At 40.9% G+C, this 22,993-nt stretch overlaps 1 protein-coding gene across 2 annotated transcripts in view; it reads right to left on the bottom strand.

Moving 5' to 3' along the window:
- Nucleotides 1-531: 531 nt before the first annotated feature.
- ACSL1 (acyl-CoA synthetase long chain family member 1) overlaps nucleotides 532-22,993 on the bottom strand; it is a 41,214-nt gene continuing 18,752 nt past the window's right edge. For both annotated transcript variants that reach the window (XM_063335290.1, XM_063335289.1), the window contains exons 6-21: nucleotides 20,209-20,308; nucleotides 19,870-20,048; nucleotides 17,081-17,113; nucleotides 16,852-16,903; nucleotides 15,980-16,053; nucleotides 14,862-14,939; nucleotides 12,412-12,546; nucleotides 10,737-10,871; nucleotides 9,713-9,808; nucleotides 8,655-8,727; nucleotides 7,838-7,926; nucleotides 3,920-4,036; nucleotides 3,228-3,371; nucleotides 2,582-2,683; nucleotides 2,432-2,503; nucleotides 532-2,228 (exon numbers count right to left, since the gene is read on the bottom strand). In XM_063335290.1, coding sequence (XP_063191360.1) covers nucleotides 2,088-2,228; nucleotides 2,432-2,503; nucleotides 2,582-2,683; nucleotides 3,228-3,371; nucleotides 3,920-4,036; nucleotides 7,838-7,926; nucleotides 8,655-8,727; nucleotides 9,713-9,808; nucleotides 10,737-10,871; nucleotides 12,412-12,546; nucleotides 14,862-14,939; nucleotides 15,980-16,053; nucleotides 16,852-16,903; nucleotides 17,081-17,113; nucleotides 19,870-20,048; nucleotides 20,209-20,308 — 1,620 coding nt within the window. In that variant the 3' untranslated portion in view covers nucleotides 532-2,087. The remainder of the gene's footprint in view (nucleotides 2,229-2,431; nucleotides 2,504-2,581; nucleotides 2,684-3,227; nucleotides 3,372-3,919; nucleotides 4,037-7,837; nucleotides 7,927-8,654; nucleotides 8,728-9,712; nucleotides 9,809-10,736; nucleotides 10,872-12,411; nucleotides 12,547-14,861; nucleotides 14,940-15,979; nucleotides 16,054-16,851; nucleotides 16,904-17,080; nucleotides 17,114-19,869; nucleotides 20,049-20,208; nucleotides 20,309-22,993) is intronic.

Below are 22,993 nucleotides of genomic sequence, written 5' to 3'. Positions count from 1 at the left end.
TGGAACTGGTTGCCCAGAGAGGTGGTGGAAGCCCCATCCCTGGAAGGTTTTAAGGCCAGGCTGGATGGGGCTCTGAGCAACCTGATCTGGTGGGAGGTGTCCCTGCCCAGGGCAGGGGGGGTGGAACTAGACAATTCTAAGATTCTATGATTCTAACACAGGAAAGACAACCACCACCACCACCCCCCCCCAAAAGCAGCATAAGAGTTTAAGAAAACCCCAGATTTCACTCAAAAGTTGTTTATGATGATGGTAAGACCACTACCTGTCAGAAACCCTACTGAAGACATGGAGCATGGAACAAGTTACATACAAGAGCATCCCTTTCTTACAGATAATGGCCAAAACCTTACACATAAGTATTAGACTAAAGCAGAAAGTTGCCTTCCAAAACAGTGTCAAAAACCAGCATTTACGCTCTATTTAATATGTTTGCAGCAGTGGAAAGTTTTACAGCTTGTCAGTCACCAAGTTACAGCTCGGCTTGTTGGTCAGCAGCACCCTTCCTTGATAAACAAAGGCTTCACCCAGTTGAAATGCAGAAATATTTATTTTGGTTTCCTTCATTGGTTTTGAAAATTGTTTTGGTTTTATAAAACATAGAAATAGCCAACACTAAGCAAACATTTGAATTCCAATGTAACAAACTACTGCTCTAACAGTTGACTCAGATTTGTGTACCTTAATTGCACACATGTATGAAATTATGCTACAGAGTAGTGCATTACAATCACACACAAATCTTAGTGCAAACCCTTGTTGTGCTTGTATTTTACATATATCCATGTTTTCAAAAAACAGCAATGAATGCTAATGCAAAACCAACTCTGTTAAGGATAGCAAAAGACTTATGCTGTAATAAGGCTTATTTCTGCTGATTTCTCAAACAAAAAGGTAACTAGTCATTTTGTAATTTATCTGGGAATTAGGTTCTTATCCCTGAACAAATACCCATCCTGTGCCAACACACCATTCTGTTGGCATATTTAAATACTTCCAATTGCTGCAAAGCATCAGGCAAAAACAAAAACACATTCTACCTGACCTATTTTGCTATTCAGTGAATACTCAGTGGCTCGTACATAAAGCACAGAAAACTGAGAGGTTACGTCAGAAGCTCTGCTGCTTATAGAGGACCTGGCACATTTTTTTTTTTTTTTAAAAATGCATTTTAAATACACGTTCATTGCAGGGAAACAAGTGGCTAGTACAGGCGCAGTGACTACCTGACTGTTAGCGTAGCCCGCAGCCTCCTGAATGGTTTTGGTTTTAGGTCTCTAGCGTTCTTGCCAGGGTTCGGATCTGTTCATTTACAGGGCTGGCGTTACTCTGGGGGTGTGTTAATGTAGCAAAGGCTGCGCTGGCTGAATGAACCGCGTCCGCACCTTCAGTGCGGAGCCAGCACATGCAGGCTTACCCTGAGGACTTCAGCGGTCTCCTTTGGGTAGAGTTCTGACTTCTACCTTACAAAAGCAGATCTCAGAACTGGCTGCAGATACAGAAGGGAGAAAAACCACTCAGATGCCTTGCCCCAGTTAATACCAGGACAAATGCAAGATGCGATACCAGCTGTACAACTGTAGAGGTGGGGGTTTTTTGGTGGTTGGGGTTTTCTGTTGTGGGTTGTTTTGTGGGTTGTTTTTTTTTTTTTTTAAACAGATTAAGTAGTCCTTCTGAGGATGCAAGATACTTAGAGGCATTTTCAAACCCGCCAAATCCTTTGCAGAATTGACAACTGTGAGATAGGCTGCAGACAGCAAACATGCTGGCAATAAGAAAACCTTAGCTCCTTGGTGAAGGAGAGTCCCATTTTTTTTGGCCAAGGAAGTCTTAAATAACTTACATATAGTTACCATTTATAGTTAAGGCTCTTTTTGGAAATTGTAGGTCACCATAAAAACAGTATGCAACACAACTCGACAGTAAGGCAGTGTTCCATTTCTTCAATGTTCCTATGGCAAGTACCCATTTTTGTACAAGTTAATGATTGCACAGTTTCCTTCCCTATGTTTGCTGTAGTTAAATTACAGATATGAAGGCCAACAGTAGACATCAGACGTGTGCCACTTTCCTCATTCCGTTCGCAGTTACATTTTGGCATTAGCATAGAGTTCATCTATCTGTGACTGGAAATATTTTCGCAGTTCTGGTCTCTTCGCCTTCAGTGTCGGTGTCAGCAGGCCGTTTTCAATAGAAAACATTTCAGTGTGGATGAAGATGTCTTTAACCTGAAAAATAAACAGTTACTAGCCAAGCTGCATTCCTGGGAATAGACAAGGCCATTAAAAAGAGATTGCCCAGAGATCATAACAAAGCCCATCACTTTAAAGAATTTCCAGGTGCAAATTAAAACCAGTTTCCACAGAGTCATATTATATTGGTAGTGAGAAATTTAAAAGAATGAGGTGTTCAGTTTTCATTAGCATCTTACCTGTTCAAATGACTTCAAACCAGATTCTTTCCCAATCCTCAGCATGTCTTCCAGAATGTGTTTTTTGAGGTCCTGTGGAGACAGGAATACATTATATAGCTGTTCTGCATCAACTGTTTCAAGCTAACTGTTTGGTTAGGTATGACTCACCTTGTTTTTGCATAGCTCTTCATATGAGCCTTCAAATCCCCTTTTCTTGGCCCAGTTGCGCAAAGTCTCAGGATCAGGTATCACAATAGCTACTAAGAAGGCCTAAAAAAGGAATTTTTGTCAAGCTTTTTTTTTTCCTTCCTTTCTTTTTAAAGTCAACACTTTGGTTCCTACACATTTCATACTCAGTGTTAGGTTTTGGGCAGCAGTTCTCATCCTGCTGTAAAGTCAGCAGCTTTCTGCTACTTGGGCACAGGAGTGCAGTTCAGAAGCTTGCACTTAACAAGAGTAATTCTCTTAAGACCCACATTTCAATTTACAGTTGCAAAAACCCAGACATATTGGGTTTGGGGTTTGTTTTTTTTTTTCTTTAATTTTTTTAAATTGTTTTCCCTGCACACTGTTAGCAACTTATGTACAGTCAGTAAGTTAAATTACTCCAGCTCTACTACCTAGTCTGAAACTACATCAGTAACATGTTATAAAGCTGTTGGAGTTGAAAGCGCATTCAGAACCAATATGTGTAATGTTAAAAGAATTTAATATTCCAGTCCCAAAGTTCGGGGTAAGGGGAAGGAGGAAAGGAAGAATCTTTTCTGCAGTCTCCTTTTGCATTTATTTTTTAAATTACCTGAAGAATGCTTACCTGCAAGCTCTCTCCATGGACAAACACTTGAGCAAGTGCTTCACATCTCAGGTACACGTTTTCTATTTTCTCCGGTGCTATGTACTCTCCCTGGGCTAGTTTAAAGATGTGTTTTTTCCGGTCAATGATCTTCAACGTACCATTCTGTTGACAGAGATAACTTCCGCTCAGAAGAGGCACTTCAAGTCAAAAACCAATCTGCACAGCTTAAGTGTGCCACAGTAGATCACGTAACGTACCAGAATTAAAGCGTAAAAACAAGAGCTTGTTTCTATGTATTTCAACTTCAGGTATTACTGTGCAACCTTAGTTAAGCTTTCAGCAACAGACCAGAAGTGCTATTGCCTGAATTCTGGCTTAATACAAACTTAAATGCTGGGAATGATCCAAGACAGTTTAAGGTACATCATGTAGTACAGTAAAATAGAGGTAGAGCCAGAGTACTGCCAAACTAATGTTAGAAGAAAACAGGCTCTGCACCCACCTAACCTGAACTAGGGAAAGCCTCAGGATTGGCACTGCTAATACTTTTTTAGCCCCAGGCGCACAGATTTACCTACAACAGTCATTTATCCTCCTCCTAAAGTTACTTGTCTTTCACTGAATTTGTAGTGTTTAATACCAAATATTTTGTTTGTTAAATTACTGCTAATAACTACAGAAGTACATTTCAGCTATGTAAGTTAACTTACTGGTAGCCATTTCCCAATATCTCCTGTGTGAAGCCAGCCATCTTTGTCCAGAGCTTCCGCTGTTTTTTCTGGATCTTTCAAATAGCCACGAAATACGTTTGGCCCTTTCACACACACCTGAAAACAGCCATTTGTTAGTGTGTGCTACTGTGAAGGGAAGTTAACAAACACTCTTTGCAATGAACGCTTTCTCCAGTGGTTCTCAATAACCCCCCACTAAAAAGGCAAGCTGAAGTTCACACATTAGTACAGAAATCTCTACTCGTGGTTTTTGGAGACGTAACATTTTCCATCAGTATAAAGTTTGATAAGAAGCAACTGGAAGCATCTGTTCTCTTCTAGTCTAGCTGCAGTGTTCCTACCCGCTATTTGAGTTATCTGAATTTATCACAGGGAAATTTTTTATCTGAAGAAATTCTGCTGGATCCAGAAATATTACCCTTGGCCTGGAAATGTGTCTGTTTCAGCTTTGGTAAGCAGCAGGGGCATTGTGCTAAGACTAGTGACAGAAGAGCTGTATATCAAGCAATTGCGTGTTTGTTGTCCAAAATAATAACTTAGGGCTTAGAGCACTCAAGACTTCTCTACAAAGGAAACCTGCAATTTCCTTAAGTTGAAGGTTGGCTGGATTTGTCTACCAAGTGGAAAACTAAGAACAACTTCTCTAGATATAACTGGACATCTATGCATGGACATTATAAGGATCAAAGAACATGCTTACAAGGTGTGAGAAAAACACCAGCAAGATAAAATGTTTATGGATGAAGAGGTTGCTAGAGAATCAGGGCAGCCCTTACAAGCTAAATTAAAACAATCTGCAGTAAGAGAAGATAAAAGTAGAGCAATTGGTCAGGAACATGGAGTAGAGAGGGTCTGAAGTATCCAGAGATGATCCCAGACTTAGGTATTTTCTCCTCAATGTAACACCCAAGGTCGTTTAAGTTTTCTTTGGTGGGTAGAAGGGGACACAGGACAGGACTCTTGTTATTTAAGGATCAGCAGGACAATAAAATACCTCATTAGAAGCGAGGACAGAGACATAGGCAAGATAAGCAAGACTGAAGCTTGAGATGCCCACTGCACACAATTGTTAAGGAATCAAAAAAAGGGGTTTTTGGAGTCCAAAAACCTTGAAAGCTCTACACAGGAGTCCTCAGATGCAAGAAAGGATTCAAACCATCACACCAGCTTGGGAGTGGCTTGGCATGCCTGGATGACAGGGGAAATAAGAAGGGTCTGATCAATTGTATCAGGGCTCTAGAACAAATCTAGCGGAATGGGACAGAAAATCCAGTTTTAAGTTAAGGCCAAATGGATAATAACTATCAATAGGGGCTGATAAAATACTAGGCCAACTATTGGTCTAGAGGATTAGTACAGTTATAAAATGAGCAAGGAACTGGCCAAACAATCTTCACGCACTAATATAAATTCTCAGACTAGAAGAAGTTACCAGTGTAGTTCAGAGAACATTTCCTGAAAAACCTCATCCCAAATATTTTCAGTGCTTACCTCAGCATAAATACAGACGTGCTGTGAACTACAATACAGTGAACAGGAGATGTTGTCAATAGGAGGGAGATGACAGTGTTAGTGAGGGTTCTGATGACCTTGTAGAAACAGCACCAAAACTCATGACCAAACCAAGGTCACGTTTTAAGAGCAGAGTCATTTCTGCTATAAAACAGAGCTTATCAGGAAGGATATGAGTAGAGAACTCTGTACGTCCCAGTCCAGTCTAAGGCTGGCTGATCAAGCATTTCATTTGTCAGGGCTCCTACAATCACAGGGTGGCAGCAGGTGACAGCTTTTCCCAGTAGAGACAGCAAGCCATTTATCTGTATCCTCCTAACTGGCACTAAGACCTCATCTGCATACGAGCATATAGAATTCAATTCACAAATTTATCCTTCTTGAACAGTGATAACTGGCAAAAGTGAAAAGCAAGGCTGACAGAATGGAGAATATTGAAAGCGTACTCAGAAAGGAGGACTAGGAGTGTTTAATCCAGCTGGAGAGCAGACAGTGAGGAGGAACAATTGTTTTAGGCAAAAGATAACCAGAGCCGGTTCTACAGCTACAGGCTTCAGTTCTGTGAAACCAGTTACAACACTTATTTGTTAAATTCACACTGAGGAAGGTACAAGTGAAAGACTAAGATGGTACCTGATAATAAATACAGTAGCCCCTTAATGCAAGTCCAAAGAAACTCCTAATGCAGCAAACTTTCACAGTAAGTGCAAGCCAAATGTTTAGATTATTTTTTTTAAACTGCTTAACTGTTTCTCATTATGACAATTTGTACGCAGTTCCTCTATCAGACCAAGCTTTAAATGCACAAAGTGAAGCAAAAATTGCCGATGAAGACTAAACATGGGGTCATATACAAGACAGGAAAGAATCTTGACATTGCTCTCTACTTGTAAACAGTTTCACAGAATCGCAGAATGGTTCGGGTTGTAAGGGACCTTAAAGACCACCCAGTCCCACCCCCCTGCCCTGGGCAGGGACACCTCCCACCAGACCAGGTTGCTCCAAGCCCCGTCCAGCCTGGCCTTGAACCCCTCCAGGGATGGGGCAGCCACAGCTTCTCTGGGCAACCTGGGCCAGGGGCTCACCACCCTCACAGCAAAGAATTTCTTCCTGATATCTAATCTAGATCTCCCCTCTTTCAGTTTGAGGCCGTTACCCCGTGTCCTATCATAACATTCCCTGATCAAGAGTCCCTCCCCATCCTTCCTGTAGGTCCCCTTTAGGGACTGGAAGGCCGCTATAAGGTCTCCCCGGAGCCTTCTCTTCTCCAGGCTGAACCCCCCCAGCTCTCTCAGCCTGTCCTCACAGCAGAGGGGCTCCAGCCCTCAGATCATCTTCATGGCCTCCACTGGACCTGCTCCAACAGGTCCATGCCTTCTTGTGGTGCAGGCTCCAGAGCTGGTTGCAGTACTCCAGGTGGGGTCTCCCCATAGCCGAGTAGAGGGGCAGAATCACCTCCCTCCATCTACTGGCCACCACCAGCCCCAACTAACGCCTTCAGTATTACTGGGAATTAAAGCCTAAAGATTTATCTCTAGTCTCATACAAGTTACAACCAAAACAAACGATGATTATATATTGTTTGCAGTTCAGATTTGTTACTTTCTTAAGCTACTTTTTATTTATCCATTTCTCACACACCAACTGCCCCCAAAGCCTCCTGAAAGCATATGAAAGACACTAGTTAGTTTGCTTTCAGGGTCTGGGGAAAAAAATAAATCACTACGTCAACATATGTTCAAGTCTATATACAAAGTTCAAGCTTTATATATTTTACTTGAGGGAAAAAATATTGGAAGAGAGATCATGTAGCATTACATACAAAGGTGAGTTCTCCAAGTGCAATTCGTAAAACATACAGTTTGTGCAGGCTGCAGAAAAAAGTTCAGAGGAATGTTCAGGCAGTTGTCACAAGTCATTAGCAGCCTTCATGGTATTTTATCTCCATTTCTCTTAATGGTGTTCCAGCCACTTTAAGGTACCTCATCTCACACATCGCAAGCTGGGTAACAAGCTACACACATCAATACTTGGCAGGGGGTGGGGGGGAGCCCTCTGCTAGCATTTTACTGACGGACACGTGCAGCGTGAGATTGTGAGCTTGTCTGCTATCTCACAGCCGGAAGGCAGCATGTGGTCATACAGCCATAAATACATAGTAATCTGTTATCCACAGTAAGCTGCATTTTCTCCTCTCCAATACACTGCTTTCTGTTTTCCTTCTGTGAATCGTCAGCTGACGTTGCATGCAGGCAAGGCAGGCGTCTGATTTTAGGTAGCCATGTTCAGCACTTTTAATTAACTCAGTTACTTGTTATTTCTGGAACAAAAAACATTTTCCAAGATTCCAGAAGAGGCTTATATTGACCTTGTGAAATTACTTACCTCACCCTCTCCTCTGGAAGCCAAGTAATTCATTTCTTGTACATCAACAAGCTTGATGATACTGCATGGCATGGGTGCTCCGACATGCCCTGTTAAAAACAGTAACACTTCAATACCCTGAACTGCTTTTTAGTCAGGTGCGTAAAACAGTAAGCTGGTTACATGCTAAAGTAAAAGAGATGGAAAGCTGATTTCTGGTAATGTACTACACCAAAACCAGTACAGTAATAGCTTAAGTTTGCTGGGACTGAAACATTCTACGATTCTATGATTCTATTAAATTCTGAGATATCCCTGGAGTGTTACAAGCAGAACCAGGTACTTGGGTTTGCTTTTTCTTACAAGCTGGATGGACATATTTAAGTAGCAAGAGTCCCACTATAGTTTCAATTATCAGTATTACTTCAGTTAGGGAGCTAGAGATATAACAGCTGAAAAATGGCAGACCATTTGTTCCAACACCAAAAGATGCCATTTAAGTTTCCAGCACTGTGTTTATACACAAAAGATTCCTGTAAGAGTAGATTATACACAGCAGATTCCTGTAAAAGTAACAAGGGTTGATACTATGACCTCCCCTCTCCTAAATCCGCTTCAATTTACAAGGACAAAGCCTATTACAAGCTTGGATTACTGAGCGTTCCTAGGTTTTTAGGGGTAGAAACTTCAAGGGATCCCTTCAAAACTTTTTTAGTTCACTCAAACGTAAACAGAATCTTATGCTTCGTGACAGGTTTACTGAGGACTAAATAATGTGATCAGGGACCTCTCGAGCATCCTGAAGTGTAACAGACAGGCAGAGCGTTAAACACCATACCTGCTGTCCAGTCGCCAGGCAGTGACAGCGAGCATCCAGCTGTGCATTCAGTCTGTCCATAACCTTCATAGAACTAGGACATGAAACCAGACACTTATTTGAAATGCTTACTTTTCAACAGCTTTTTTCATAAACATGAAGTTTGCTTCTTTTCCTAGTTGTTTAAATTTGAGTTTAGCAAAATCCCCAGCATCTTCTAAAGAGAATATCGCTATATTAGGGTTTTATCACAATACGCGATTTAAGTGTTAATATTCCACCTTCAGTTCCACTATTGGCTCAGTTTCACTCAATTTTACATGCTGTGTGGCACCTGTCTAGATCAAAACAGAAAGCAACAGATGGAGAAAGAGGAAGAAACTAAGAACAGTGGCACTAGCCATGACTTCATTTAAGGACAGGTTCATCCAAGACAGCCAGGAACAGAAACCCCATCACAGCCCTGTGATTATTATATACAAGACACGTTATCCTTTTCTGCACAGAATGCATTGCTACACCAGCACACTACTGAAGAACTTCAAGAAGTCACAGAAGCCTCACATCTTAGTGTGTTTTCTATCCTTGAAATTTCAAGGCATTTGGTTCCATCCTGTGCCATTGTTATTCACATTTTACCTCAAATAGCATATACTTTGAAGAGGCTCTGAAGATAAATGCAATATGCGCAATCTGATTCTCTCCAGTCTCATCTTCAAAGCAACAACATGACAGTTACCATCATTTAATTAGATTCTCTGTAGTACTTATGAATACCTCTGTAAGCAAAGCAAGTGCCGTAAACTTAATCCAAGAACATTAATTATTGCTTACAGCAGCCCCCCCCAAATCTTTCCCTTAAGACAGGTTACTTCGGTTATGATAAAGACTTTGGGACGAATACAGAAGTCTCAGGAGACAGAGAGAAACTCTGGAAAGGAGTGAGCACTTTTGTAGTCTCCAAGAAGAATGCCAGAAAGAGTTAGCCATATAATCAGACTACAAGGAATGCTCTAACATTGAAGCTGGAATGAGGTACTAAAATCTTTGTGTTTCAGGATTAAGGCCAGGAAACTCACCTGACAGCCAAGAGCTGTTCTCAGGAAGGTCAGTACGCTTGCAGATACAGGTGCTGCTCCTGTGACCATGAGCCTCACTTTTCCTCCCAAACTTGCCTACAACAGACACAAGATACTGTGGACACCAAAAGCATTTTAGAGAAGATTCCAGAGTCTTTTTCCATCCCTCCCTCAGCCACTGTTCACCTGCAGTGCCACCCACAACTGTTACAGATTAAAGTTTAGTCTCCTATTGCTAGCTGTCTTTCTCGCAGTGTTTTTAGTCTCGTAAGTGGCTGGAAGAAGCAGTATCTCAAACATACAGTATCTACAAAGACTATGCTGCAGTGTCACTGCAACACACGCTTGGCCAAAGGTCTTAGAGCTTAAGTTATGGCCTTACAGCAATGACTATTTTTAACTGCCTTCTGTCAGCTTCTCATCCATCCTGAGCGCTATGAAAAGCGGCCACAGGGGCACATTGTACAACCAAGGGTAGGGCCATGGCAAGTGAGCGCCAGATACAATAGCAGGCATAACTTACTAGTGACCAACAGCACGGAGACAGTAGGGGCTACAGGCGGCACTAAGTCACATTTAGCATTCCTTCCTCCTTCAGAAGGCCAGTGTTTGCTTTCAAAGTGGTAAGAGAGAAGCACTGGACTGTTTTAGAGAAGCCTCCCTAATACAGTTAGCGGATGTTATTAGAACAAAAGGGAACTAAAAAATGAAGTTGGCAATAAGGCAATTTTGGTTTTTATTCTGAGTCGCCAGGTAGTCTTTAATCAGCGATGAAAGCCATACCAGGTTATGAACATTCATATGAAATTCAGCAATTGCAAACTAACACCTATAAACTAGTAAGTAGATAGGATATGTAGTGATGCTTCACACTTCCAGTATTGAAAACACATGTCAAACTCCTGTTCTGTAACACAGTAAGCACATTTGGAGCTCCGTTCTCAAAATAACCACGGGCAAATAAATGACATAATAAAGAGTTCCAGTATCCACCATACAAAGACTCAGAGGCTTTCAAGCATACCTGTATTTTGCGGAAGATGACTTTATCCCAGAAACTGTTATTTCTAACTATACCACTTCTGAGTTCTGCTTCTTTCCTCTTGGAAGCAAAATCCAGCATCCACCTCTTTAATGAAGTATCTGCCTGTCCAAAAATCTGTTAAGAAAAATGATCTGTTGTTAAGCCTCACAGACTACCATTCCCTTTCTCACAGAAGCATGCACAGAGACTCTTAACAGTGAAAACCAAATAAGTTAAACAACTTCGATTGGAAAGCATCTTAATTCTGGTAAGAAATACTTGGATTTTGGCCTCTTTACCTCAGTTCAAGAGATGTCCGCTAAGATTATCACAATTCTTGTTTCCCATCCAACTGTGTGGTGCTTTTTCAATGTATAGTTTCTTCATTAAAAAGCATGAATGAACACGAATGTTTTACTTTTTATTCCACTTCGATCAAAATTAAGCATAATCCTCACATATCCTAAAGACACGGGGTTTTCTGAGGAGATGCAGTCCCTTCAGAAATATTTGAGATGTCTGACTTGTGTATATAACCTTGCTTTTTAGATTACTTTTCAAAGGCTCCCCCTGGTTGTTCTCAGCAAGTCAGGGCAGACTAAGCAGCAGACCAGAGATGAGTATATTCCCTTGGAAAGAGACTAACCCAGCAGCTCTTCCGCATTAGCCCCCCACCCCGCTCCCCCCAGTTTCCCACTTAGCTTCACATGCTAGGTTACTGCAAGGCCGGGTGAGGTTGAAACAGTGCCACAGAAGTGTGAACGCCTCAGGGCACCAGAGCCAACAAGCAAGACGACATCGTGAAAGAAGAGTCCCAAGCTTTAGCTCAGTTTCACAAATTCCAGTAGAGAATGCATAAGCAGAAATGAAGGTGTAAGTTTTAAGTACTACAGGCAGGGCTTAGAATTCCTTCCCTCCAAACGTATCAGAGTTGCATATTCGTTCCTGGGGCCAAACAGAGCCTCGTACTACTTGCTGTTCCTCTAGTCTCCTGATCAGAGCGGTATCCTAGCTAAGACAGCATAGACAGGTCTGTCATTTCTTTAACAGTCACAGGACTTCTTGCTCTCCTTCAGCTCCTCTGGCTGTATCCTAAGAAGAGTCAGTCATCCACCAGATGTCTTAAAAATCTTAAATTCAAGAAAGAATCTACTTCTCAGATGACCCTGAGGAGGCAAGCAGCAAGCACAGGAGAGAGTGGGGCTGCTGACACACCCTCTCCCCAGCACTCCCGACTGGCTGGTTTGTAATTCTCCCTGCTAGAACACGCTGGCTGCTGCGAAGGAAACTTATATGCATCCATGCAAACATAGGCAAACACCTGACCTTGGTTCGCAAATTCCACTCCATGAGTCAGATGCTAAACGCGTGGCACACAGATGCTAAGCCTCGAGTTCATGTTGTAGGCTGGACTTAAATAACTTGCTCAGAGCAAAACAGTAAGTCGTTAATCAAGCCAGAGAGAACCAAGTCCCCTAGTCAGTCTTTTCAACACTAGCATTTGCTGCCTGAAAGTGTTTTAATGCAAACAGTGTTGTAGAGCGCGTTCAGCTCTATTTTAGGAAGATACACCAATTTGCTAGCGTGCCCATTGAACATCCCAGAGCACAACAGTTTCAGCACACAGTCTGATAAAACCCTGCACAGGTGCCAAGACTCATGCCTGTAGACTTACCTTGTCAAACATTCTGTTCAATAGCCTTGGTACTACAGGAAATACGGTTGGCTGCAGCGTTTTTAGGTCATCCATAAGTAGTCTGATATCCCCTTGGAAAAATCCTATCCGAGCTCCGTGGCACAGAACCACACACTGTTAGAAAAAAGTAAAAAAGTCTGAAAAGACAACACGTATAACATAACACGTTGTAGCTGTATCTGTACAACAGTCCTGCGCAGAGTAGACAGTGCAGAATCCACCTTAAATCCTGTCAGCTTCTGGACAAGTTCCGCAGCTATAGGATGGGACGGGAAAGACCAAATCGCAAGACATGCCTGGTGTACACAGCCCAAGGACTTTGACAGAACGAGATATAGCACAAAAACCCCTCTGCAAAAAGGGGCAGTTGGTCAACTAAGGCAGTGCCAGCAACTCAGAGGTAGCAAGAGACCGAAAAACAGAACTTTCCTATTTTAAATATTTATCAGGCTTATTTTAAAACACCAGAACTTTGTTCCCTGCTATATACTAAAAAGACAGCACATGCAATGTACTGGTCCAGCAGGGATTTTTGCCTTGTGCTATTTCCTTTTCATTCTCTTGCACTTTCTTTCCTGTTTCACAGGACTGCTACACGCAGATTTGTTGGGTGATCAAGATGTTCTTTGGAAGATTCTAGCAGACCCACTGATTATTTTTGCATCATTTAAGACCTACACCAAGGAAAGCAGATTTAATCCTATTGTGTTCTATATTCCCTATGTTAGAGGCTCCACCCCCCACACCTATACACCCATTTCCTTCCTATTTTGTTTGGGTTTTATTTATTCTTTTTAATAACATCCCTACTCTTACTGAGTTTCTCTATACCTACTTGTTTTTATTTCTTCTGCTTCCTCTGTAACACCTCTTGTTTCATTCCCTGCCACCCATTCTCATACGTTCTGCACACAAGATGAGCTCAAGTGTCATTTTTCCCCTTCACCTGTGCTTTGCCACCATCTGCTAAAGCTGCAAATGCATCAGTCCAGATGGAAGGAGCAGGAACTGCCTTTGCCAGGTGGGAACACGTTTGTCCTGTCAAGTTCACTGCCCCTCTAGCTTCCTTAGGAAGCCAAAAAAAAAGGAAAAAAGAAGAATCCACAAATGTGAACTTTACAAGGGCAGACTGCTCATTTCTCACAGACCTCTGTTCATACCTACCCCAAACAGTAATAAGTCTTTTCTCCTTCCCACCAGAGGTGTCCTTGCCTAACCTCCTTATGTAAATATACAGGTAAACACCTACTTTGTGAAGACCTCAAAACAGCTGAGCAGTGCTGAGAGCCAAACACTTTCTTCTCATTTTATCCTTTAGAACACAAGTTCCCACCCTGTTTCCACTGCATGATGAAGAGCAGAGCTTTTACCTACAGAGCTTGTACCTTCAGATGCAAGACCAGCATCAGTAAAACAGACACTGAAGTTATAACCGGTATCCAGGTTACCAGGAGAAAGAGTGTGCTGAAAGCCCACGGCCGCCTGTACACCTCAGTTATGTATGTTATGAAGACTGGGAACAGAGCTTAGGTACAGACACATATGTATGTACACGCTTTTATCTTTTTTGGTAGAAAGCTGAGGATTCCTAACTGCAATTACAGGATGATTTCTGGCCCCATGTGTCTTTTCACACTGGCGCAGAGGCTGTTTATTTCCCTACATAAATTGGGACATGACTACCTTCAACATACGTATAAGGGAGAGGTGTTAATTCAGTTTCAATAAGTATGGTAATTAAATATCTGTGCCTCTACTGTATGTAAGAAGCTTGAGGAAACTGCATCCTTTCAGTGATGCATACCACTTAATTATGGGCTCAGAGGTCCTTATTAAGACTGCCGGTATTAAGACAACACGAGCCCCCCTTCCTCAAAAACTGAGTCCCAGGTTTTGCTATATGGTAAAACAAGCTATCCGGGAGAACTTTAAAGTTTGTGATTAAATAGCATTAAAAACCATTTTCATTTCCTGCAGGAGTACTCCACTAAAGCAAACCCCCTTCCTTTTATTGAAGTTTCTTGGAAGCAATGGTAAGCTTAACCAGCTTAAAATTAAGTTTTGCGTAAGCAAGCAGGATGCCACAGAGTAAGATACATTTTTAAAGTTTACAGACTAAGGAATGGCATGGATTTTTAACGCACTGATTATATTAGAGGGAATTTCTAAGCAGTGTATGTGTGCTAAGGAATTGTTTCATGTTCTAGTAAACCAGTTTCTTATTAACCCTAGCTCTAAGGTTAATGTTTATATTTCAGCATGAAAACAAATCATCTGGTGCTCACTAGATGTTGTTTATGGGATATTGTTTTCCTGAACCTTACCTCCAGCTTTCATACGCGTCCCATGTATCACTGGGATTCAAGAGACATGCATTCCGTAAGAAAAGCAAGCTTCTCAGTAGTTCAGTACACCAAACGGATGCTTACCTCAACAATTCTCTCAAACATATGAGCCAAGGGCAGGAATGATATCAGAATGTCATCAGAGGAGGGAATAAATGTTTTCTGAAAGTGAAAGTGTTAGCAAAATGAAATTTCATTCTCATTGATTCTCTAAGTTAAACACAACAATGAAATCTGGTGTCTAAACTCTGGAGCATGGCCCTCACTTCACTTTTGTTTGTAATGAAGCTGCATCAACTTTCTTTTGTTAAAAATATTGCAGCCATGACTTCTAGCATACATAAACACACACTGCAGAAATGGTAGTCTTTTAGAACTGGGTACAGTGAACAGATTATTACAACTTATCACTCATGTGATTATGAATAGAAGAAATTCTGAGAGAAACCACAGAAAGTTCCGTTATATACAGTGGGAGGGGGAACAAAAAAGTTAAAGTACAGTGCCTTAGGGATTTAAAAAATACTCGCTTTCGTCTTAGATTAGAAAGTTTGTTTATCCAATTTACCATAAGGGTGATATCAAGAGTACCTTACATGATCTAACTGTGAGACCAGCTGTGTAATTGAAAAACAATTCGCCATGCAGAGCACTTTTAAAAATATAATTGTACTTATTTTGTCATTACATCTGTGTATGTTAGAACCATCTTAGCTAGCCTGCCGATGAACTTTAGTAGTCTACTGTAAACAACAAGTTAACACTGTATCAAGTAAAAATACAGTCTCATGCTTCTTGCTCATTTATGCAAATGCGTTAAGTATTTTAGGGGATTAAAATACATGATAGCTTCTCCCATCCTTAGTGGGAAAGGTTAGCCTCTACACCAACGCTCCGATATAGAGCTTGCACTAATGACAAATCCTATAAGCCTGTGGCAGAATGTAATACATATCCACATCAGGGTCTTTATAAGATTTTGCTTGAATCTAACCAAATTAAGTCTGTCAGGTTCTTGACCCTGACAAAAGAATCCAATAAATATTGACTTTTGACCTAGCACAGGCAGGGCGCTGTCAAGTTACATTTTCACTTGGATCTTACTAAATGTTAAGACCAAAGTTAATGAGATTTCAATGTTGGTTTTACTTCTGAGATTCTTCCCTTCATGCAAATCCGTAACATTAACCTTTGCAGTTTACCTCTGTAGTTTTCACAAAAGCTGAAGCATTGCTGACTATGTTTTGATGAGTGATCATAGCTCCTTTGGGGTTTCCTAAGGAAGAAGCACATTAGGATGCAACAGTGAAATTTTTAGATCCTTTAAATCACCGAGCAGTGGCAAAACTCATCTAGTAGCATTTCAGTCAATCGATATTAATACCTTTCTTTGTAGATCAATTAAACAAAGGCAGAGAACTTGCTAACACACTTTCAAGCATGGCTGGTAACAGTTAAGTAGGAAGTTTGTGCTGTAGTCCTCAAGTTTCATAAGGAGAGCAAATCCTTAAGAAATTGCCATGTTTCTTGGATAAGCTTCTCATTCAAAATTCAACACGGCTCTGAAGATGCAGCTATCAAACCCAGACTAATTTCTATTCTCACACTTGCTTTAAAAGCACAACTTGTCGTTGTACTCTTCCCTTCTACTCCCTGCCAGCGCCGGGTATTAACTCACAAATGTCAAGTGAATGACACCTAGACAGTCCTGCTGTTTTTGTCTTACAGCAAGGTTGCTTAGAGCTAAGGAACAAATTTTGCTAATACAGTATAAAAAAAGACTATGGAAGAATCGAAAGTCTGATGCAGAGCCCTTATAATAATGGAAATACAGGTTCAGTACATTTTTGGACTTGGAAATAAGTAACACCTCCACACACACCTCTCCCCCCAATACTGCAACTCTATTGATCAATGGGAAAAATCAAAGGGAGCCTTACCATAAAACTTCCCCAGCTACTACTTGCCAAAAAGATGCAGCAGCAGGGGAGAGTCTTGAAAAAAAGTAGGAGGGCTTCTGAATTAGTTTTGCACATACAGGATAATAAATTCTGCATAATGTAATGAGGTGTACCTGTCGTTCCACTGGTGAAACAGATGACTGCTAGATCTTCTGGCTTTGGAGGCTATGAGAGTTAAGAAAGTATTAGTATGGTTAAGATAGCAAGGAAAAAGATTTTCCTGGACAAAATACTGAAATACTAATGTTACTTTTGAGCTATGGAAGATAGGGAGATTTGCTAGTTTGATCTACAGAATACTATGCAGCTTCAGATTGTCACTTTAACTAAATTCATACTTACCATAGGTTTTTGTCTGTGTGCTCTTCCCAGCTCCTACAGAAAGGAAAGGGGAGAGAGACAGTTCAGACATGAGCATGTAGCTTCGTTGCTTTAAATTTACCAGCCAAACATTACCAAGCACCATAACATTCCATTATTTAGACTGTCTGTTAAGGCATTTTAACTTACAAGAAGAGTAACAAAGGCTTTAAAGGACACTTTAAAGATATATAGAATAACTACCATGTTCTACAAATACAAAAGTGATAACTAATCTAGAACTCATCGGTTTTTTTTCCAGCTAGTAAGCCAGAAGTCGCTCAAGGTTAAGCAGTGTTATGACAAGCCACAGCAGGCAGTCAATCCTAAACCTCATACAGAAGACATGTGCCACTGACAGCCATTGACCAGATGAAGCAAGATTCATCTCAGTGAGCACCCCACACCATGTGAGAAGGAAGACCGTTTCCCCATGAAGGGTCATCGGTGGTTTGTACTCCTTTTCTACTGAAGAGCAGAGAGCACAAGATTCTCTCCTACAGAACCTCTTCTCCTCAGGATGATTCAAGCCTGACCATTAATGATGGCGTAGTTCTTTAGGCAGCAGGAAATGGATAGCAAGAAGATCCTTTTATCACCGAGGATATAAGGATCAAGAGGAAAGTTTTGAAGTTTCAGTATCTATGAACTTTAAAATTTCAAATCAAGACTTATTATTGTCATGCCTATTTAAGACTAGAAACGATACTAGTTTAAGGGCTTATGCAAATTAAAACGGACCTTTTGTTAAGGGTAGCTTTGGAAGCACCGTTTGAGGGCTGGCACATCAACTTCACCTTTACATTCCAAGTACACAACAATAGCACTCTGCATTCCTTTATGCCCTCGACTTCCTTTAGTGCGATGCACCCCTCTGATTACCCAAAGAGGTTTAAGAAAAACAAAGGACTGTCCAGGAACACAGTTAACATTCCCCTACCTGTAAGTTTGCCCTTTTGAAACAGTGCCATTATGCAGAAATTCGCCACTATGAAAACACAGCTCAAAACAAAAGCCTCTGCATCTCAAGTACCACCAGAAGCTCAGTGCTTCCCTACAGCCTGTTTTGAGTAAGAGCTGGTATTTACTGAACATACAGCTAAGATCTCAACACACATCTTTCAGTATCCTAGAACAGAACTCCAAACATCTCTTCCTACTAAAGAGCCATTCACCCACAGCTACTCAGCTCTCAGTAACCACAGTATGTGTGCAGATAGTAGCCATCAGAAACCTGGGAGATACATAGAGGAACTGGTCACATAACCTATGAAGCACACCTGAACGATAAGTTCGAGCCACAAGTCCAGAAAACAAGTACTTAAAGCTAGAAATAGTCATTCTATTCTAATCTAAGCTCCTAAATATTTGGGAGACCTCTCAAAAAAGTGAGGGAAAAAAAAAACCTTATTCCTGCTCACTGAAACACTATTAGAAGTGTTCAAGTTTGTCTAACTTCTGAGATTTAGACAAGAGGCTCTTGAGGCACCTATTACTGCATTAATCCAAACATCAAGTGGTGTCGTTGAGTAAGAATGACAGAGTACTACTGGAAGTCACTACTTAAGCATCTAAATGTCTAACTTAAAGAAAACATTCACTCCCTGGTTTTGTTTTCCTGTAGCTAGGAGATCCAATGGAAAGCATCTTCCTCTGTCAAAAACTGGAGTTCAACTCAAGGAAAGAAGCTGATGTTAGTGTACCAACTTGCAGTTGGGCCAATCTTTTCCCGAAGTTTAAACCCAACCCCTTTGCCAGTGAGCTACAGCACAAAGTCACTCTGCATAATGTTTTTAGCCCCATTTCAACCTGGCAGTCTTGCTGAGGCTAGTTAGCTATGATACAGTTAATCATCTTTTTTAAAAGACATGCTAGCATTTTTGTATCTTTACCAGAAGGTGGCCCTGTTAACATGGCAGTTAAGACTACTGTGAAAACAAGTTCAGTGAAATGAAGTGTTTCACACCAGTTACTGCCACTTGCACAAGACAAGCACACTTATTTGGAGATAATTCAAGTCCCAGTGAGCCAAGTCTTCACCAACTCCAGCTGGAACCAGGCTAAACCTGGTTTCATAATCTCACAGTAAAGATGCACTTTGTCCAATTCGATCCTGGGACAGAGTTCTCCAAATAGTGAGTGCAGTTATGAAATAGACTTGCATAAGAGATCTATACAGACAAAATAAACTACAAACAAAACCAGACTTGAACACTAAGTGGCTAAGAAAAATGGCTTCTACTTCCAAAACCTGGAAGTCTCATTCCCCTGCATTACCATAAGCTTACCCTGGAACAGTTTGCTGCCATTTTCCTCCTCCCCCAGAAAACATTTTGTAGATTCAGCACAAAGGGGAAGATGCCATTTTTCACAAGACCAAAACCTACTCAGGCTCTTTGTGACACAAGTATTTCTGAAGTATTAGTCACAGCATATAATTATCATATTACTGCTTCACATGGGCAAGCCTTAACACTCAGATCTGATGTTTGCTCTGGACTATGTTAACAAGCTTTCATTCTGTCATCTTGGCATACACAACTTTTACATTTTGAGTATTGTGAAATACTAGTAGCAAGTCGTTTTCTTTCTGTTTGTTTGGGTTGGTTTTTTTAAAATATTTTTCTGTGTAAAATTCAGTCCAAGAGATGGTTAAGTATTTTGAAGCTAATCCACCACGTTTTGTTCAGTCCTAAATTCTGTTAAACAGACACTGCCTTCTTCCACAAGTAAATGGGATGAAAGCAGTAAAGTAGGTTAAGTGTGCATACCTCTAGTTCTCTCATGCTGAAGACTTCCACCCCACACTTTTTGCCACGTTCCACAAGATCCACGCCAAAAGACTCCATAATAACAATGGTGTTGAGCATTGGAGTTTCCCCCTTTTCCACATTGGTTAGCAGAAGTTGGGCCTTGTCAGGTTTGTCACAGAAAACCAATGACAAGTCAGCTGATGAAAGAGAATAGCATTATCAGTATGACAAGTTTAGAGTAGATCCATACTTATTTCAGAACATGGTAATGGAAGACTTCTGAAGAAGGCTACAGTTCTGCCCTCGGTCAGCTCTGCCATCGTACATTCAGTCACTGAGCTACTGAAAGCATCCTACCTTTGTTCACAATGTAGGTAATTGCTTCAGTTCCCAGTGTATCGTAGAGTGGCACCACCACCATGGAGAACGCGTAGCATCCCTGTTCAATGATAACCCACTGCACAAAAAGAGATGCAAGTCACTATGTGTTTGCTTATCATAACAGACCTCTAAGAAAGGCTCGTATTTGGATTCCAACAAGGAAGCTAATAGTACAGAGCTCCTTTGGACAAGTCTTTCAAAGAAGAAAGTGGCAGTTTGTATCATTTGTTTACTTTGAAGACTTACTACATTTTTATCTGTGGAAAGAAAAACAGCAAGGAGCTATGGGAAAGATTCCAATTCAATAAAGTTCAACTCTGTCCTTAAGTGTAACTCTAAGTACTTTTGAAAAACCAGTTAATGTTAACTGTCTCCTTAGTTTACCTATTAACAGAAAGAGACTTTGAGTAAGAGTACAGTATTTCTTCTTGGTTTTAGGTTATCAAGGTAGCCAAAGCCTTCAGTATTCTATATTACCATGGTGTATGAATCAGTGAAGGACTTGCTCATGTCTTGATGCACATTAAATTTATATATACACACAGTATTCTTATCTCTGCATTATACAGTTAAACTAGAAGTCCTTTGGAAAGCCAGCCCCAGAAAGTTTTTCATCATTTCTCAAGACTAATCATTATTCTTTAAAGGAATCTAATCTGAAGACTTCTATAAAAAAAAGCAATTACATCCCTACAAGCTGCAATAAGAAGGATTTGCCTGCTAACAAGTGCAGTACTCTATAAACACACTGGATATTGCAGCCTTATTGTGCGTGATGCAAGCTGGCGGTGCTTTACAGCAAGCCTGATTTCATCCAGAGTACCACGAAGGTAAAGCAGTCATGCAATTCTTTTTCCAGATAGTAGCTATCGGGTATAGTTTCTAAATAACAAGCTACACCAAAATACAGGGTAGCATGTGACTCTTGAAATGGGAGCCTCCAGACACACGAAGAGGCCAGTGGAATTGGAACATTTCAGTTTTTCTCATCAAAGCATGGCAAAAATTTCTGACGCTCTACCTTTAGTCAGTGCCAGTTACAGGAACAAAACAACATGCATCTTTAAAAGTTATCAGAACTTACAATTCAACAAGCATTGCATTAACAAGGGTGCTTGTTTCCCTTCCCCACCCCCAAACTTTGTCACACTTTCCAGTGTTTTTGCAGGACAGTAGCCAGTTACCTCACCCCCGAACGATGACAAGTTTAAAGACCATTCAGCTGGTTATGCCACATATCTAACATAGAGGCTATGTTAACAAAGTTGCTAAATCTCAGTTTTACACACTGTTTATTATGGGCAAGTCTCCTAAAGTAAGTTCTCTACCGATTGAGACAGCCTTAAATACAGGGAATTTTTGGAGACCATTTACGCAATAAGCCAAGTTGTACACCTCTTGTCTAAAAAGACTTCTTATAAAACTAGTGCAAGGCCAGGTAACTTGACATTCATGCAGACATTAGACATACTGATGAGTCTAAGCAGGCACACCTATAGCAGCCATGAAAGGGTCCACCGAATATTTCTTCCTAGAGAGCTTCCACATGTACATGGAACAAGGGGGACGCTGTATTGCTCTTCAGCAGCCTGAAGTTTAGGAGTTGTTTTAATAGGGTTGGGGTCTACTACAGCAGAAGCTGCACACAGCAATAAAAGCTTCCTGTTGCAGCCTCCAACAACTCTTGCACCCTGTCATTCTCAATACAGCCACCAGCATCTCTATTTTCTGAACTACCGAGACATTTTTCTTCCATTTTAGCTTCTAAGTTAAGAACATACAAATACCAAACCTTGACACTTGAGTTCTCTCTCAAAGCCCGAGCAAACAACTAGTACTGAATACAGACAGCAGTCTGAAAGTTTTAGTTTGTTTTCTGACATGGCTCCGATTTTCTATTAAGGGACACTGTATATTTCACTGTCCTGTTTTCTCAATCTAAAACACAACTTCCTTGCTTGCAGAAGAGATCATCTGTTTCCCAGTTACTCAAAGAGAAAGTAATATTTTTATTTATAAATCCAAGTTTGGTTTTGGGTTTTTTTTAGTGAACATTTAAGCAAGTAACATGCTAGGATTTTCCCCGTTAGGGGATTTCCCCAGCAGTTGTTCCCTGAACTGACAAATGTGAATCACTTCACACAAAAAAAAAAACCACCCTTCAAATAATCTCCTGTCTGGATTAGCGATTATATTGGGGATGTCACAACACCCATCCAGTGTGTTTCAGCAGGGAAAATCCCAGATTTAAAATTGTTGGTTTAAACAAGTCTTTTCAGCTCATTCCAGACCCAACTCAAAGCCTGCTGGCTGGAGCAATGCAACTCAAGCACATTTTGTCTCTGTGATCCAAGAGCAGAACGCACTACCGTTGCTCTCCTTCAGAAAATCCACCCACCCAGCAGTCAGAGAGTTTGCACTCAAAGGTCTATAGACAAACAGTTCAAACAGGCACAACGCTAACACATGGCTCCTTTTTTACTTCCAGTTCATAATGTTATAAGCACAGGAGAATGAACTGAAGAGTCTGCAACACGATGTCATTTAACAGCTTCCTGGTTAGAGCCATCCCAGCCTTTTTTATTACAGAAATAAAACCATAACTGTTAGACCCAGAATTCCAGCAGGAAAATCCAAGCAGCAAACTACTGCAGATTTCAGAGTCTGGAAAAAAAGTGTTTTCCTTCACCTGTACTAGGCTAGAGTTAGGGTTGGTTTTGTGGTGTAAGCTGGGAGGGGAGGAAGGGGATCAAGGTCACTT

Source organism: Chroicocephalus ridibundus, chromosome 5 (assembly GCF_963924245.1).
Source record: "Chroicocephalus ridibundus chromosome 5, bChrRid1.1, whole genome shotgun sequence".
In the NCBI taxonomy this organism is placed as follows: domain Eukaryota; kingdom Metazoa; phylum Chordata; class Aves; order Charadriiformes; family Laridae; genus Chroicocephalus; species Chroicocephalus ridibundus.
This window is presented reverse-complemented; position numbering and strand designations above follow the sequence as displayed.